General features: G+C 40.8%; 1 protein-coding gene across 8 annotated transcripts in view; it reads right to left on the reverse strand.

Moving 5' to 3' along the window:
* Positions 1-16,418, reverse strand: part of PHACTR1 (phosphatase and actin regulator 1) — a 459,498-nt gene that overhangs the window by 112,353 nt on the left and 330,727 nt on the right. For 7 of the 8 annotated variants that reach the window (XM_073332014.1, XM_073332013.1, XM_073332018.1 and 4 more), the window contains 2 exons: positions 7,032-7,196; positions 4,445-4,651 (listed from right to left, as the gene is read on the reverse strand). In XM_073332014.1, coding sequence (XP_073188115.1) covers positions 4,445-4,651; positions 7,032-7,196 — 372 coding nt within the window. The remainder of the gene's footprint in view (positions 1-4,444; positions 4,652-7,031; positions 7,197-16,418) is intronic. The other variant, XM_073332016.1, reaches the window with a different exon arrangement.

Genomic DNA, 16,418 nt, shown 5'->3' on the forward strand with positions numbered 1-16,418 from the left:
TTGAATTCCCCCCACAATTTCAACCAGATATGGTATTTTGCAATTCTTGTCCCAAATGGTTATGTAACGCTGCTGTAAACTGCTATCTTCCACCTCAGAGATATCTACTTTTTAGTGGTGGGTGAAGATGATCCTTGTGTAAAGTTGGTATATCAGAGCTTTAGGACTCTGATGGATGAAAGTGGCTTTATAAATCAAGGATGGCTTATTATTAATGATCATATTTAACAACTGGCAGAAGGATCATTGTAAAATAATTGGCCAGTGAAGAATGCTGAGTGGTGAAATTATATTGAAACAATAACAAGACATGTTCTCTTCCTAGGGCTGACTGCTTTGTACTACGAAGAGATGGATCTTGATGATTACAGGGCAAATGCTGCTTTTTCCTGCTCATGTTATGAGCATGCAAGACAGAGAATGGGCAACAGAAAGGCTGCTCGGGGATTCCAACACCATCCATATACTGTAGAGAAGTTCTCTCTGGCTGCTCCTTCCATAAAAGCAAGATGGATGGTTTTGGAGTGGATGGGGCAGGAACATGGGTCTCTGAACTACAAGATGTCAAGCCCCCTACCAGTAAAAAACTCCAGGAGGCAGTCTCACTCCCAGCCTGCTCTGGTTTCTCTTCTATTCAGGTTCTTATATCCTCCTCATCTCCACAGTACCCGAGAGCCTACCAGAACTGCACTAAGCTATGTGATTAGAAATTGCCACATGCTTTCATAGAGTATCAGGGTTGGAAGGGACCTCAGGAAGTCATCTAGTCCAACCCCCCCTGCTCAAAGCAGGACCAATCCCCAATTTTTGCCCCAGATCCCTAAATGTCCCCCTCAAGGATTGAATTTACAACCCTGGGTTTAGCAGGCTGATGCTCAAACTACTGAGCTATCCCTCCCCCCAATTCTCTTTCTCCCTTTTCACTCCCATAATAAATCTGAGGGTTTTTTTCTTTTTCAAAATTGAATTGCATTTATTTTTGTTTATTTTATACCTGCTCTGCTACGACTATTTGTTATTGAGGGCAAGGACAAAGCCTTGCACTTGTACAGAAAGCGGTGATGTGTGAGATGGATCTTAGATCCTGTTGGATGGGAGGATTCTGTCTCCCAAGTCCTGCTCGATCCGCACAAGGTCCCTTGAGCATACCCCTTTAGTCATTCTTCATGCAGGTGATGAGGATTTGGCCCAGAGTTTCCTGACAAGAAGGTGGTCTGATTTTTAAGCCACTGAACCGTCACACTATTTGAGGTATTTATCTGTTTTTTTTTTCCTCTGCTGACCATGCCTGTGGAGATTTTGTAATTATATATTCTCAGGTATTCTTGTATTAGATTTTATAAACAAGATAAAACAAAACAAGATAAAAGATCAGAAGCATTTTTGCAAGCTCCACATCAGCAATATACCTGAAATAAAACTCATGCCAAGACCATGTTTCCTCTCATATCCTTCTTGCACAGATCTACCAGACCATTAACTACTGTCACTCTCTATCAGTCATGCTCGGTGTGTCTTAATTTGTCCTTCACTCTCCTCACAAAATCCTCAATAGAAAAACAGACACTGAAAGTGCAATGAAAACCTGAAAAATCTTCATTTGGAGCTCCAGAAGTCTTATTTTATTAATTCTCTCACACACAAACTAAGGATGTCTCTGGAGTAATTAGTAAAAGAATAGGGTTAATTTAGCTTTCTCATGGTGAGGATGATTCATTAAAACACACTGCTCATTTTCAGGGATTATGCAAGTCTACTATAATCTAAAAGGCTAGCCTAAGGCATATAGAAATATATGTCCCTAGACCCTCCCAGTAAGAAAAAGTCAAACCTATTGGCCTGAGACATTAATGTTTATAAGGGTATATATGGGTGAAGCTGTCAGCTCTACCAAGAGGCAACTACCTGCTAAACTAGGACCTTGTGACTGAAATTGTATCTCCTCTCCCACAGAGACGTGTGTGTGTGTGTGTGTGTGTGTGAATCTTGTCTATGTCTACATGCAAGTGAGTTTGTGTCTGAGTGGGAGAGAGCGAAAGCGAGCTGAGCAATCCCCCTAATCAGGCAACCGTCTGTCTTTAAAGACCATTTCAAAGTAGCCCCAGAAGTAGAATACAATTCTGCTTCATCTTTACTGTAAGGTCATCTCTGTTAAACAACTGACACATGCTGGTCCCTTGAGTGGTTACTAAAGACAACTCTATATAAAAATTTGAATTACAAAATACATAGAAGCAGACACAAATCTCCATCCATTGTTTTTCTAGCTAACTTAAAGAGCAGGGTGGTCTCTCTCCCCCCTCATGTTTCTGTACAATGCACAGTTAGCAGAAGATGTTTCCCTTTATGTTAGTTTCTTCATTGAGTCTTCATTTGTGAGCAATAACTCATAGGGGTAAACTGAATTACAAGAATGGATGGGAAACAAATTCAGAGCTGGTGCAAGCAGCTGTAGCCCCAAATGAAGTAAATAAGAATGGTGCCTGCTTTAGCCCTTTTGGTTTGCAGTTTTAGGCAAAAAATAAATCAATTTAAAGTTGATCGTGGCAGGTGGCAAAAGTGAAGAAATCCCATATAAATTTCAAATAAAAGTGAACAAAAGTAAATAAAGCATAAATCAGTTGCCCATCTAGATAGAATGCTATGTAGAAACAGGTGAGAAAAGCAATATATACAATTTGGTAAAGATTCTTTTACTTTATAATAGTCAAAATAAAACAAAATGATCCGGCAAAAAAATAACAAAACATAGCATTGTATAAACAGGAAGCGATCATCCTCACCACACCACTGTGAGGCAGGAAAGTATTAATACCAGAGGGGTAATTGAGGGGAAAAGACTGCGATCTGCCCAAGTTACCGAGGGAGTTACTATTTGAACTGGTTTAAAACCCAGGAATTTATAGCCTCCTAACCTGTGCTGCTCTCTCTGAAAGCAACGGGAATTGTGCACACACATCTCAAAAAGGATAGACATGTATTTTAGGAATATTTAAATGTTTCATGGTCCTTGTGTGTGTGCCTGTAATATTTCTCTACAGCAGTGGTCTGATGGTAGTCCAGGGAGGGTTGACTGGTCACATATGGTTGATTGTTCCTCCTTGCTTCTAATAGCTTTTACAGATAACTGGGCTCTTAATTGCAAAGAAGAGCCTGGATACATATAGAAGCAGCTGGAAACCAGGCAGAGGAGACTGCATAACTTGCCTCCATTACAGTCTCTAACACAGCAGGAATGGAAACCAGAGCATCCTCCAGGGACTGGAGCAGGAATGGAGCAATTGGGGAATTTGAGTTGTCAATCACCACTAGCATCCACCAGTGGGAAGCTATGGAGAAGGAGACTGAGTAGCCAGCGATCATGAGCAAGGAAGCAGAGGAGCAAGGAACCAGAGGGCAGAGTAATTGGGAAAGAAGGGGACTGAGCTTGATAAATTTATGGAGGAGGTGGTATGATGAGACTGCCTCTAACGGCACATAGCTGAGTTGCGACTGCCAGCAGCAAATACACCTATTTCCAACAGCTGGTGAGAGGACAGTGGATGGGGAGGGCTCCGAGTTATTACAGAGAATTCTTTCCCAGGTGTCTGGCTGGTGGATCTTGCCCCTGATTAGGGTCTAACTGATCGCTATATTTGGAGTCAGGAAAGACTCTTCCCCTGTGTCAGATTGGCAGAGACCCTGGAGGTTTTTCGCCTTCCTCTGAAGCATCGGGCATGGGTCACTTGCAGGTTTAAACTTGTGTAAATGGTGGATTCTCTGTAACATGAAGTCTTTAAATCATGTAAATCATGAGTTAATTCAGTAACTCAGCTAGAGGTTAGGGGTTTATTACAAGAGTGGGTGGGTGAGGTTCTGTGGCTTGTGATGTTCAGGAGGTCAGATTAGATGATCATGATGGTTCCTTCTGGCCTTAGAGTCTATGAGTCTAAGAGAAGCATGTGCAGAGGAATGGAGGGAAAAAGTGGGGAGAACAGCACTCATGAAAGCTGGAGAAGATCTAACAAAGAGCAAAGGGAGAGAATCTGATTAATTCCGCCCCCCAAAAGAACAAAGGGCTTATCTCATGAAACATGATTCAAGATTACAAAAGTACTTTCCTATCATTATTTTTTCATTGAAGTGACTGCTGTATTTGCTAAGGCGAGGCCACATGTTGGTGATCAGGGTCATGATTAAGAGGCTGGGAGGAGTGGCAGTCTGTGAGACTGTGGATGAGACGGGAGGTGTCCATCTCTATTAAGATGTCGTCCACACTATGAAATAGTTTGAGAGCCCCTGTCCTGCTGTATCAGTACAGCCATGACACACATACAATATCGATACACATGCAAACATTTACACAGCAGCTTTACCAAAGAAAGACATTGAGATCCTCAGTACAGGAGTGGACTGTTCCTTTAAGGGAAGTAGTGGTGCAGAGCATTCAGGAACACCTACTTACCAGTTAAGTGGTTGGCAATCCTGGCAATGGGTTTAGGAGGCAGGGCAGGGGGCTGTTTGAGGAGGGACACCTGTTTCACTGGGGTGTCCTCATGGTCTCCAGGGAAAGCAGCAGATTTTTTGGGGGGAAGTAGCAGGACTGGTTTAGCTGAAGGATCTTGGGACAGGAGGACTCCAGACTCACTGGATGTGGGGCTCTCTTCAGACACTGGAGGACACAACCACATCATAGACGCAACAACGTTACAAGCAGAGTGGCAGCAGGTACAGTAATAGTAAGAGAAGAAAAGCAGCACAGAGATGCAGATTAAAAACATAACTAAAAGATTTTGCTCAAACATCATAAAACACAAAGAGAGAGAAAGACACACACACACACACACACACCTCTACACCACAGGCCAATTTCAGCACTGGGTCATTCTCCATTAAAACCAATGGAGCATCTCTCACTGACATCAGAGTAGAATTTAGTCCCACACCCCTTTAACACAATCAAGAGCCTTGAAATGTCAAACCCCAGACTCTCCAGACGGGTAACAATACACAATCAATAAACAAATAGCTAGTCGACGGGTTTATGCTTCCACACAACGGCATCCTGCCCATTTCTCTGTCAGGGTCCATTATATTTTCAAAAGACCACACAGTTGTGCAGGATCACGGATATTCAGTTATACCAATTACACATTCCTTTTCATTCTTCCTCTTTGGAGCAATGTGCAATAGTCACCACACAGCTGGTGAAAGGCACATGCCTCCAAAATGCTTTCTGAAGTCTGCTGTAGAACTGAACGGTATAGCTGAAAGGCAACACCAGAGTCAATCATCTTGATTCTTAAGAATGCTATTTTCTTATGTAACTGTTTCTTCTCTGAAGCTATGCCTTTTACAGCTGGGCTGAATTTGGCCCATTACTATTTGAATGGTATTGTGGTTTCCACCCAGTTCCCTCTCTCTCTCAAAATAACAGACATGGAAATTGTTATGTTGTTGCTGTTGTACAGTATAATTGAACGGCTTTTTCTTCAACAGGTGCAAGGCCTAGCTGATCCACGTCTCAGCTGAGCATATGCAGCCGAGGTATGAAGACTGTGACCCCTTTCTAGTCAAACTGTGATTTCAGAGGCATTCCACTGAAGCCAAAGGCATTACTTCTGATTCGATCAGACGCAGCTCAAGTGGACCGTTGTTTCTCACCAGAGACACCCCATTTAACTTTCTCAAGGACAGCAAAAGCAGAAGTTGAACACTAAAGCAGGTGTTCTTTAACAGGAGGTTCTGGCTGGTCGTCCTGAAGCTGTGAAAGGGATCGCTACCAGTGGCCTCTTTAGAATGGTCAGGTTTTAGATTCCCAAAGTCAGAACTTCTTTACATAAGGTTCTCTATTTGAGCTGGTGAAGGGATGGGTCTAGGCATCTGCACCAGGGACAGGTGGATCAAGTCAGATAAAATAAGAAGTTAAATTAAGTTTGCTCCTAGACTTAAATCCAACCTTTCTGATGTTAATACAAATAATAATGTGGTTGCTTCCCTCCAACCCCCCATATTTTCATGCCTGTGCCTCTCCAGGACCAGCAGCACATATGCTGAAATACCATGAGAAAAAGAGTTCAGACAGTTTGCTTAAGTACCTAGACTTTTGGAAGTTCCTCCTCATCTAAACAGACACTCCAAATCTTTTAAGAGATGCCCAAAGCTAACTTGAACATTGTCACTCCCTCATCCACAACTAGACCTCTCATTCCTTATGTGAAGATAGCTCTTTTGCCACTCAGTGATCCAATGGGTCTGAGTAGATTTTTCTGACCTATCAATTTACCCTAAGATCTGAAATCACAGCCCCTGTGCTGAGCTTTCTTTATTGAGCAGCTGCTCTTGAGTCACTAGTCTTGTGAACTGGAAAGCAGAAGGTTACTTCTGAGCTATACAATGTCTCAACCTTGTCCACATGATAAATGGTCTGCTCTTTCTTTTATCTTAACTATGTTCTCATTCTGCTCTAGATGTGAGAATCCCTCAGAACTCCTTATCAGAGGAACCCTCCATGTTAGAACCTCGGAATTACCTACCAAGCTATTTGCTTTGTTACAACAATCAGTGAAACATAAAACTCTCCTCTCTAAATCTGAAAGTATGCAAGATGTGCCAGGCTTCTGTTTTCATTACAAAATCTCCTTTCCAAATAGCAAAGAACACAGAATATCAATGAGAAAATGAAATTAAATCTATACAGTTTCCAGACTTGAAATGTACAACGATTTTACTTTGCATTCTGATTCATGCGTTACTCACTAGTAGTATATTTACAGAAAGACGGTAACCCTAGTCTGTAGTCCTGCATATAGATGGGACCGAGTTACGAAGTTTGGACCTGAATCCAAACTTTCCCCAAGTTCTGAAGTGTTTGGATCTGAGGTTCCGGTTCTGGCTTATATCTACTTCTGTATGTCAAGAGCACTCCTGTGTGTTAAACATTAAGTATCAAAGATCAAAAACCATCAGAATCCAATTTTAAAAAGTTTTAAAGAGCCTAATGTTGAAAAAATTCTATATTTTGTATCTTAGAATGAAAACAGAAATGTTACCTGCCCCATCCATGATATCTGTGGTTGGCAGCACCTCATATGTACAGGGTTCCCCAGACGCGGAACCTGATTCCAGTTCTGCTAGGCCTGGTAGTGAAATCTGGCTGGAGCTCAGAGCCTGCCCATTCTCCAATGATCCTTCATTTGGTATGGAAAGCTCCCCATCTGATAGCAGTTGGAAGAAAGCACAATAATAATAGATCAAGAGTAAGTAAGATATTACAAGAATTTAAATAAAACAATGTCTGCAAAGAGACTGCCCTAAAGCTGTGGTTTCCTTTGCGTTATCCATGACCCAAGTACCTAAATGGTGACTACACATCCAACAGACAGTGCACAATGCAACAGTTTATTTAACAGTTATTTAGGCATGGCCTATATTTACAGCAGCCTTATTTACATTCCCCAGAAATCTTTCTTAGTTCCTCCAGTGGAACAAACTCCTCCTTCGCAATATCCTGGTGTTTGTATCACAGCGTTACAAGCTAGGTATGTTGTAATGAAACTTTTCTGCAATGTCAGGTTGAGATGTCTTCTTGTAACATAATGACATGCAATTTTGCACCTAATGGCATTTCACTCACTTCAAAAGAGGTTTCAAGATTTGGGAAAATCCTGAAAAATGCTCTTGTTGGACATGGGATTATAGCAAGAAAATAATTATGATAATCGGAAATGAGATCAAATGTGAATCATCCCCATTCCTTCTCCACCTTTATATGGTCCAAAAACCTATTTGTATTGCACCTCTGCCAAATCTGCGAAGTGGGGGAGGAGAATGTGCTTGAACTGATGCTATGAAGCTTTTGTATTAATTTGGTTTCCCCTCCACTTGTTTTTATGACATAGGAGACATATAAATAACATCACAGAGGTATATCCCTATTTCACACACCACTTAACCATTAAAGCTCCCAGCATGACCAAGAGTTTAAAGTGATAGACTAACTTTTATGGCCAGTTGGTATCAGGCCTTAATATTGGCATGTAGCAAATCCTAGCTGGAAAACCCACCCATAAAATCCTTTAAAATCTCTCCTTTATCCGCACCAATTTCTGTAGCAGCAACAGATTTCTTTTTCCCATCAAATACTAGTCAGGACTAAAAACCTCAGGACATGAGAGAGAGAGAGTTACTATTATTCTCAAAGGTGTCAACTCTTGTGATTTGATTGCAAGTCTCATGATATTTGGTGTTTTTCCTAACACCTCAGCTGTTGGAGGCATGAGCATCTCACTCCTGGTCTACACTGGGGTGGGGGTGGGCGGAATTGATCCAAGTTACGCAACTTCAGCTACGTGAATAACGTAGCTGAAGTCGACATACTTAGATCTACTTACTGCGGTTCTTCACTGTGATGGGTCGACTGCTGACGCTCCCCCATCGACTCTGCCTGTGCTTCTCGCTCCAGTGGCATACCGGAGTCGACGGGAGAGCGCTCGGTGGTCGATTTATCGCGTCTTCACTAGACGTGATAAATTGACCCCCGCTGAATCCATCGTTCCGGAGGTAAGTGTAGACATGCCCTCAGCATTTATTAAAACAAAGAAAAACAGTAAATTTCTACCCCTTGTGGTTGTGGAAAAATGAAAGCCTGAAAACATGATGTGACAGGTTCCCCCCGGGGTGCCACCTGCAACTGGGGTTCCACTGAGCTCTCGGACCCACCAGCCTGGCTCCCTCTCACACTGTACACTCCAACCAGCATGCACAGAGGCAGGGACCCACCCACCTGCAGTTATATGCAGGCACCAATGAGGCACTGCACAAACCAAGAATAGAGAGGCTACAGCTAAGATAACCGCCCAGCTCCCCAGCCTAAGACCCCAGAGCTGTACCATCCTGCCCTGATTGAAACCCCGACCGGGATGAATTCATTACCCAGTTCGCCTCTCCCTCAATGTGGAGAGGAATATGCAACAAACTTGTGTTAACCAAGATAAGATTTTTCCCCAGTCACTTCACTTAAAGGCACACTAGTTTAGATTAAAACATAAAACAAGTTTATTAACTACAAAAAGATAGATTGTAAGTGATAGCAAACAGATCAAAGCAGATTACCTTGTAAACAAATAAAACTGCAAACCAAGCCTAAAATACTAGAAAGATGGGATATGAATTAGCAATTTTCTTACCCTGACTGACACAAGCAGGCTTGCAGCTTCTCAAGGCACAAGCTGCACTTGCTTTGCATGTTGGGCTCCCCACCCCCATTCCAAGTCCTTTTCTTTCAGAGCTTCTCTCAGGTGTTGAGTTGTGGGGAGGTGAAGAACCACGGATGATGTCACTCCCTGCCTTATATAGCTTTTCCATATGGTGGGAACCCTTTTTTTCCAAAATTGGTTCCTAGACCAGTTTGTGGAAAAATACAGGTACCCAAAATGGAGTGCAGAGTGATGTGGTCTGGTCACATCCCTTGCAGAGTCATTGTAGCCATTACTTACAGGAAGGCTCACCAGGCAGGGGATAAGTTTTCCTAAGGCCTATTGTTTTTCCTAATGACCCATTACCCCGAATAGACTCTTTACAACCAGCTCTCTAGGCTGGAAGCATTTTGCCTAGTGGGTGTTACCCAGATGTAACCACATTTGAAATACAGATACCTATTCAAAATTCATAACTTCAGGTCCAAAAAGAATACATGCATACAAAAAGGATCATCATAGTCATCAAATCATAATTTTTCCAGTGACATCTTACATGACTCATCTTGTACAAATTGCATCATAATTATGTCATAACCATATCATAACTGTACCCGCATGATGCATATGGGGTGTAGTGTCACACATGACCCCAATGCACCCTAACAGTTCAGAAGCCAGAAGGCAAATGGAAAGACCCCAAACCTTATTATTTAAATCAGGATTTTTGGGGCCTGACTTATGATTTTTGAACACTTAGGGTTGGCACTGCTACATTCCAATTCACCAAACAGAGATGTACATCACCAAAGTGAGAGGAATCATCTGACAAGTACATTCCCAGCTTAGAAGGCTAAGATGTGCATATCAGTTTGGAAAGAAATGAAAAGCGTAAGTCCATTAGTTTAGCCTCAGGACAATGGCAATTAGTACGTTTGAAGGTAGATTAGCAGCAAAGAATTCAAAAATCATGTTTGTGACCTTTAAGACTCCTTTATGAAATATGAAGATGATCTTCTGCTTATTTTTAACCTTGGAATTATTAGGAATATCAGGGTCATGACTTCCTTGGTTTGGGTGGAGGATTTTTGGAGGACTAGCATTACATGGCACAAGAACTCACATGGCACAGTGACATCACAAGAAGCTGAAACCTGAATCGTAGTTTTCTCAGCACTTAGCTGAGTTGGAAAGGGGAGATAATATTAATAAAACCTGTAGGTTTTAGTCAGTTGTTAACTCAGTAGCCTTAATTTGATCTCACTTGCCCTGATTTTAGACTGCTGTAATTCTGTTGACGGCAGTAGAATGACTTCTGTTGATCTGAAAACAGAATCAGGGTTCTACTCTACCACTAAAACAGCATTTTCCAAACTTTTTTGGCCATGGAACACCTGTAAACATTTATGGAATACTTCCAATATTATTTTGTAGTCGTTTGGTTTTCAAATAAAAAATTGCATGATTTCTGCTCAAATATATTTTATTTTATAAAACAAAGCAAAAATACAAATTTTAAATAACTTGAACTAACAATTTCTAACTGGAAAGCATGTATAAAGTAGTACAAAAATCAAGTGCAAGACCCCCTTTTTTTTTAAATTACGATTCTTTCACGGAACACCTATTCACATCGTGCGGAACACCAGTGTTCCGTGGAACACAGTTTGGGAAACGCTGCGTTAGAGCTAAGTTCAATTTTCTCAGCTCTTCCGTGCAAGTATTTCCAATTTGAAACACAGTATTTCAATATACGTTCATTTGATCTAGAGCTAAATTTGACCATATCTGGTAATAAAGTTTGTACTATGAAAATAGCAAGACTCACTTGCTTGAGGAAAAACAATACATTTTAAAATAAATCTGGGGCCTAATTCTGAGGTGCTGAGTAGAGTTGGATAGGAAATGTTTTCCCATTCTGGGACAGTTTTTGAGTTTTTGATATTTTTTCTTGTCCCAAATTGGGATGAAAAGTCAAAATCTCAATTGTTTTTTTCAAACTGAGAATCTGAAATATATTTGAATTGGGTCACTCAAAAATTTATCATTTAGATTTCCATTTTTGACCTTTGTTTTTAGTACAAATAAACTGAAATTTTGAAACAAAGTCATTTTCAACATTCCGTTCAATTGGGAGACTGTCGAAACGGATCCTTTGTAATTGGCATTTTCCATAGAAAAAATATTTCATTGGATAATTCCCGACCAGCTCTAGAGCTAAGCACCCTCAGGTCCTACTGACTTCATGCTTTTAGCATGTCTCTGTAGGTGTTCAACACTTATTAAGAGGTGGTATTAAAATTTACCATTTGAGACGTGTTTGAAAAAATATCAAGATGACAACACAAATACTTTTGTTTTTATTTATTTATTTTTGCATAGCAGCAAAACACAAGAAGTCTTTTTGCTGGTGGTAAGATTTATTTATTTTGAACTCATCTTCATTTAATTTCTAAAACCCAATAATTGCCCTTTGGTGCTTGCATTGTGCTGCAGTCTTTTGACATTTAGGGACCATTGTTGAACAGTATGCCCAAAATTTGATCTTGTTTAAAGCAGAGCAACATAAAAGGCTGCTAGTTAACAGCACAGGGAGAGATCAAAGGCTTGGATACAATGGTCATTTGCAGAGTCAAGAATATCCCAGCATGAATTAATCCTGGCTCACAGGTATGCTTGACAACCAGATATAAAAGTCAAATTAATTTTTTTAAAGTGCATTGAAAGCTGCTCTGGATAAATGAAATACAACTGAAAAGAATCTAACTTCAGCATAGTTAGAATCTAGTAATGCAATTACAAAGTATAAAATGATTTAGTCCTGAAGTATGAGTTTAGAATTAATTTAGGCATAAAGATACTACACATACTCGTTTCTCTGTGCATTTGCAAAATCCTTTGCATATTTGCATGGAGCATGTTGTTACCTACTGCAGAATTACTTTCCCCAACATCGCATGAGCTTTTGGAAATGTACATTGAACATAAATGAACTCTAGCTAAATGAGAATGAACAGAATAACTTACATTTATTCTACAACAGGAACACGAGGGCTATTGTTCTCTGCTAATTAGTAGGTATAGCACACCTACTAGTCATTTTAAAAAACAGACATGGCCATAGAGGAAACTATATAACATGGAAGATCCTGCACTGACACTTTGATCCATCATAGCCTGTAAAAGTAACACCATGAGGCTGAAAGTCTAAGTATGTAGAACAGATACTGGGAAGACATGGCCTCCTAAGCATGGTTTAATTCTCCTGAACTCCTCTACACTGCCTCCACCATCTCCACTTTTATGTAACTTTTGAAAACATACTTCTGCTGAGCTACCTCTAGCAAAATCTTGTTCATTTTTATAGAAAACTCTTTTTGTTGTTTGCCTTCCTGGAACTCTGCCTACCTGTCTATCTTTCTTTAGACTGAGTGCTGCAGGGCAGGGACCTTCTATGTTTGAGTGCTATCACTAACAAATAATGAAATAATAAAAATAATAATTCTGTATACTGGATTATTTAGGTCTATATCAGTTGCCTCCTTGAAAATTTTCCTCCTCTCAGGTAATCTGTGTCCAGGCAAGGACACTCACTGGGGCGTGGCTGGTTCTGAGGGGTGCAATACTGTGGTTAGGAAGCAGCCAGACTTATTTTTTCAGTGATGTGCTCTAAAGATTTCAATGTCACATTCAAAACAAAAGGAATCTTTCATTTCTTTCATTACTTCCTAGGGAATCACTCTTATTACTATTTTGGCAGACAGCAAAATCTATTCTAAATAAATCTTGGCTACTGATTACAAATGAGTAATTAATGGAATTTCTAAGGTCAGAGCTCAACCCTTTTCTCAGACAGACAAGTGCAATCTGCCATGTCTGTTGAAATATCATGTACTATATTCTGGAGACCAAGAAATGAACTCTTAAATGTCTGAGATTGCTCTCTGGCCCATGATTGCTTTGTGTACCCATATTTATTAGGGATGAAATGGCCCTTCGTTTTCAGTTTTTATTTTATTTAATTTTCCCTGAGAATTTATCAGTATTTATTACCACAAAAACAAAAACAGGTGAAAATCAGTGCAAAAAACTACTAATAATTTTTCTGGATAAATATCAGGGTTTATTTTGGTGGAAAGACAGGGGGGAAAAGTATTCAGTAGACTAATGCTTTGAATTCTGTTCCTCAGTGTGGTTTGCTGCAGAACTAAAACAGAACTCAAAACACAATGCCACTTCTGAGTTTCAGAAAACAATATATCTCTAATCCTCAAATAAAACTTTTCATTTGAATAAACCATTTTCCATTGTAGAATTAGAACGATTATCCTACAAATATTTACATTTAATAATTGGGCCACACCATCTGCAGCGCATACACTCAGCTTCATCCTTTTCTTCTGTTTTTGTTTTTTTAAACTTTCAAATACTTCCTTGGGTTCTGAAATGTATTCTGAGCTCAACACTCTAGCTGACAGTGATATACTGGAGGTGACCAAGCTGTCCAGCTGATCACATTCCCTCCTCCTTGCTGCACTACTGAGGCTCCCCCTTCCACCACACACAAACACAAAGCACCACCACTTGTCCTAGTAGGAGGAGGCACAGCACCTTCTCTCCGCAAGTTTCAGCAGGTTTCACACACTCAAGGTCAGTAAATCCTCAAGGCACTTTGGGCTACAAGCAGAAATTTGGATCAATGTCCCTCATATTGTTAAAACCAGCAGAAAGACACTGAGTCTATAGAAGGTGGAGATAGCCACCACTTCTCTGATGAAGCCATTGTAACCACATCTCTTAAGCAACTGTTAGCCTCAAGTTCAATAAATTCCTTCTCACGAACACTCTCACCTAGATTAACCTTGTCTACACTGCCACTTTACAGCTCTGAAACGGTCTCGCGCAGGGGTGTGAAAAAACACCCCGAGCACTGCAAGTTTCAGGGCTGTAAAGTGGCAGTGTAGACAGACCACCAGTGCAGGGAGATGCTCCTCCCCTCGTGGGGCTGGTTTCTGTACAGGGCTGGGAGAGCTCTCTCTCTCTCCCAGAGCTGGTGCCGCGACTACACAGCCACGTTAGAGAGCTGCTCCGGCAGCGCTTTAATGTCGGTAGTGAAGACAAAACAGGTATCAAACTGCTATGAGAAAGAGTACTCCTGGGGCTGAAACCGTGGAACAATGGACATTCTGAAAGATAGCTTGTTTTCATGATGCTTACAGTTTGTTTTCTATATGAAAATGAGGGAGGTGTGGAGAAGTTCTTACATTTTGGACGCTTACCCGACCCAGGAGCAAACATCAGACATGTTTGAAATGTGCCTGTAAACAGAGTCAATGGGTCAGATTCACATGTGTTGACATAAATGGGTGCAAAAATTTCTTCTCTCTGTACAAGCTGGCCCACTGTGTCCCCAGGCCATGTCACCCATGGGATGGCAAGTGTTGCTGCTCAAGGTAGCAGCTTTAATTTAAACTAAACTCTACACAGGAGACCCACTGATGATGGCTGTTGAGGGGATGTGTTGCCATGACCACAATTACTCCATAGCCAGTGCAACCAAATCTTTGTAAGACAATGTGGCCCTTGGACTCTTAGGGACTGATCTTTACTGCCTTGTGAAGCAACTTATGACTGCACAGGGTGAGTGAAAAGTGGATATAAAATTGTACCATGGGGGAATTCTGTCTGATAGTGTTTTAAACTCACTACACAAGATGCAAGGCAGTGGGAATAAGGTCTGAGATACGAGTGTGTATCTGTGTGTAGTGGCAGACATCAGATAATCAGTTTAAAATGTGTAATGACTGGCTTAGGAAAAAAATGGGTTCTTTTAAATGCTGCATTGCAGATACAGGCTATACTTTAAAACTCACAACACTATCTACCACAAACCATTTAGAGCAGCAGGAATCTAATCAAACAGTTTTTTTTTTTAAATATATGCAGTACTTGCAAACCCTGGCTTGTACTTTCATAGACTCAATCACAGAATCCTAGAAACTACACATTGTAAGGAGAGTGATCACTTTAGATAAGTTATTACCAACAGGAGAGTGGGTTTGTGCGGGGGGTGGGGAGAAAACCTGGATTTGTGCTGGAAATGGCCCAACTTGATTATCATACACATTGTAAGGAGAGTGATCACTTTAGATAAGCTATTACCAGCAGGAGAGTGGGGTGGGGGGAGAGAAAACCTTTTGTAGTGGTAAATACCCATTTTTTCATGGTTTGTGTGTATAAAAAGATCTTCCGTACTTTCCACAGTATGCATCCGATGAAGTGAGCTGTAGCTCACGAAAGCTTATGCTCAAATAAATTGGTTAGTCTCTAAGGTGCCACAAGTACTCCTTTTCTTTTTAAAACCGATTAAGCTGTTTAGCCAACTCCTTGCCAATGCCTGGTCATTTCATGCAGTGTATTCTTGAGTGATTTCTCTTGTAATGATTTAAGATATGGGGTCAGTGTTGTGATAAACACCTTTCTTGTTCCATGAATGTTGCATCTGAAATGTTGCACTGTGATGTACTGTGTCTTGTTAGATTTCACCTGCCAGATGACACTACATCATCAAAAAAGTCACCAAGCACTCAGTGGGACAGGAGGAGTGAGATATCTTGAAAGGGCTGTGAGACAAAGGCAGGAAGCCAGCTCTCTAATCCTGCTTTTTCTTCATCCAAGATAATATTAAGGCAGAGGCTAAAGCATGCTGTGGATCCAGCATTTTAGGTACTCAGTTCAATGTATCTATATTATTTTTACTTTGCTAAGTATGAGTCTTTTTAATGAACATAAAAGGAAAAAAACTCATTCATTTGTAAATTCTATTTGTTGCTGTCTGCTCTGCTCTCATCTTATGAAAAAGGGAGGCAGGGACCTACTGTCTGCAGAAGATGCTTCCTTTGGGAAGAAGGCACTACAATTAGGACAATAAGGTCCTTCTTTATGAGTACTGTTTGCCAGGTCCACCACCAATTCCTTCTGACTGTCCCACAGGATCGGAGAAAAGGAACATACAACAGAAAATTACTCATTAGTAATTCCATTTTCACTATGTTCTCTCATCGTACAGCCTCCCCTTCTTCCTTTCAAAGATTGGTGCCAATTCTCACATTCCTATCTTTTTAACCAGAAGATGATGGAGGTGGTGGGGAGACTGGAGCTTGCATAGAGGAAGACTCACTCTTTTGCATCCTTGCCTCCTGATAGGCAGAATCATATAACACCAAAGGTCGTCGTCTGTTT

The sequence above is a fragment of the Lepidochelys kempii genome, chromosome 2 (genome assembly GCF_965140265.1).
Source record: "Lepidochelys kempii isolate rLepKem1 chromosome 2, rLepKem1.hap2, whole genome shotgun sequence".
In the NCBI taxonomy this organism is placed as follows: domain Eukaryota; kingdom Metazoa; phylum Chordata; order Testudines; family Cheloniidae; genus Lepidochelys; species Lepidochelys kempii.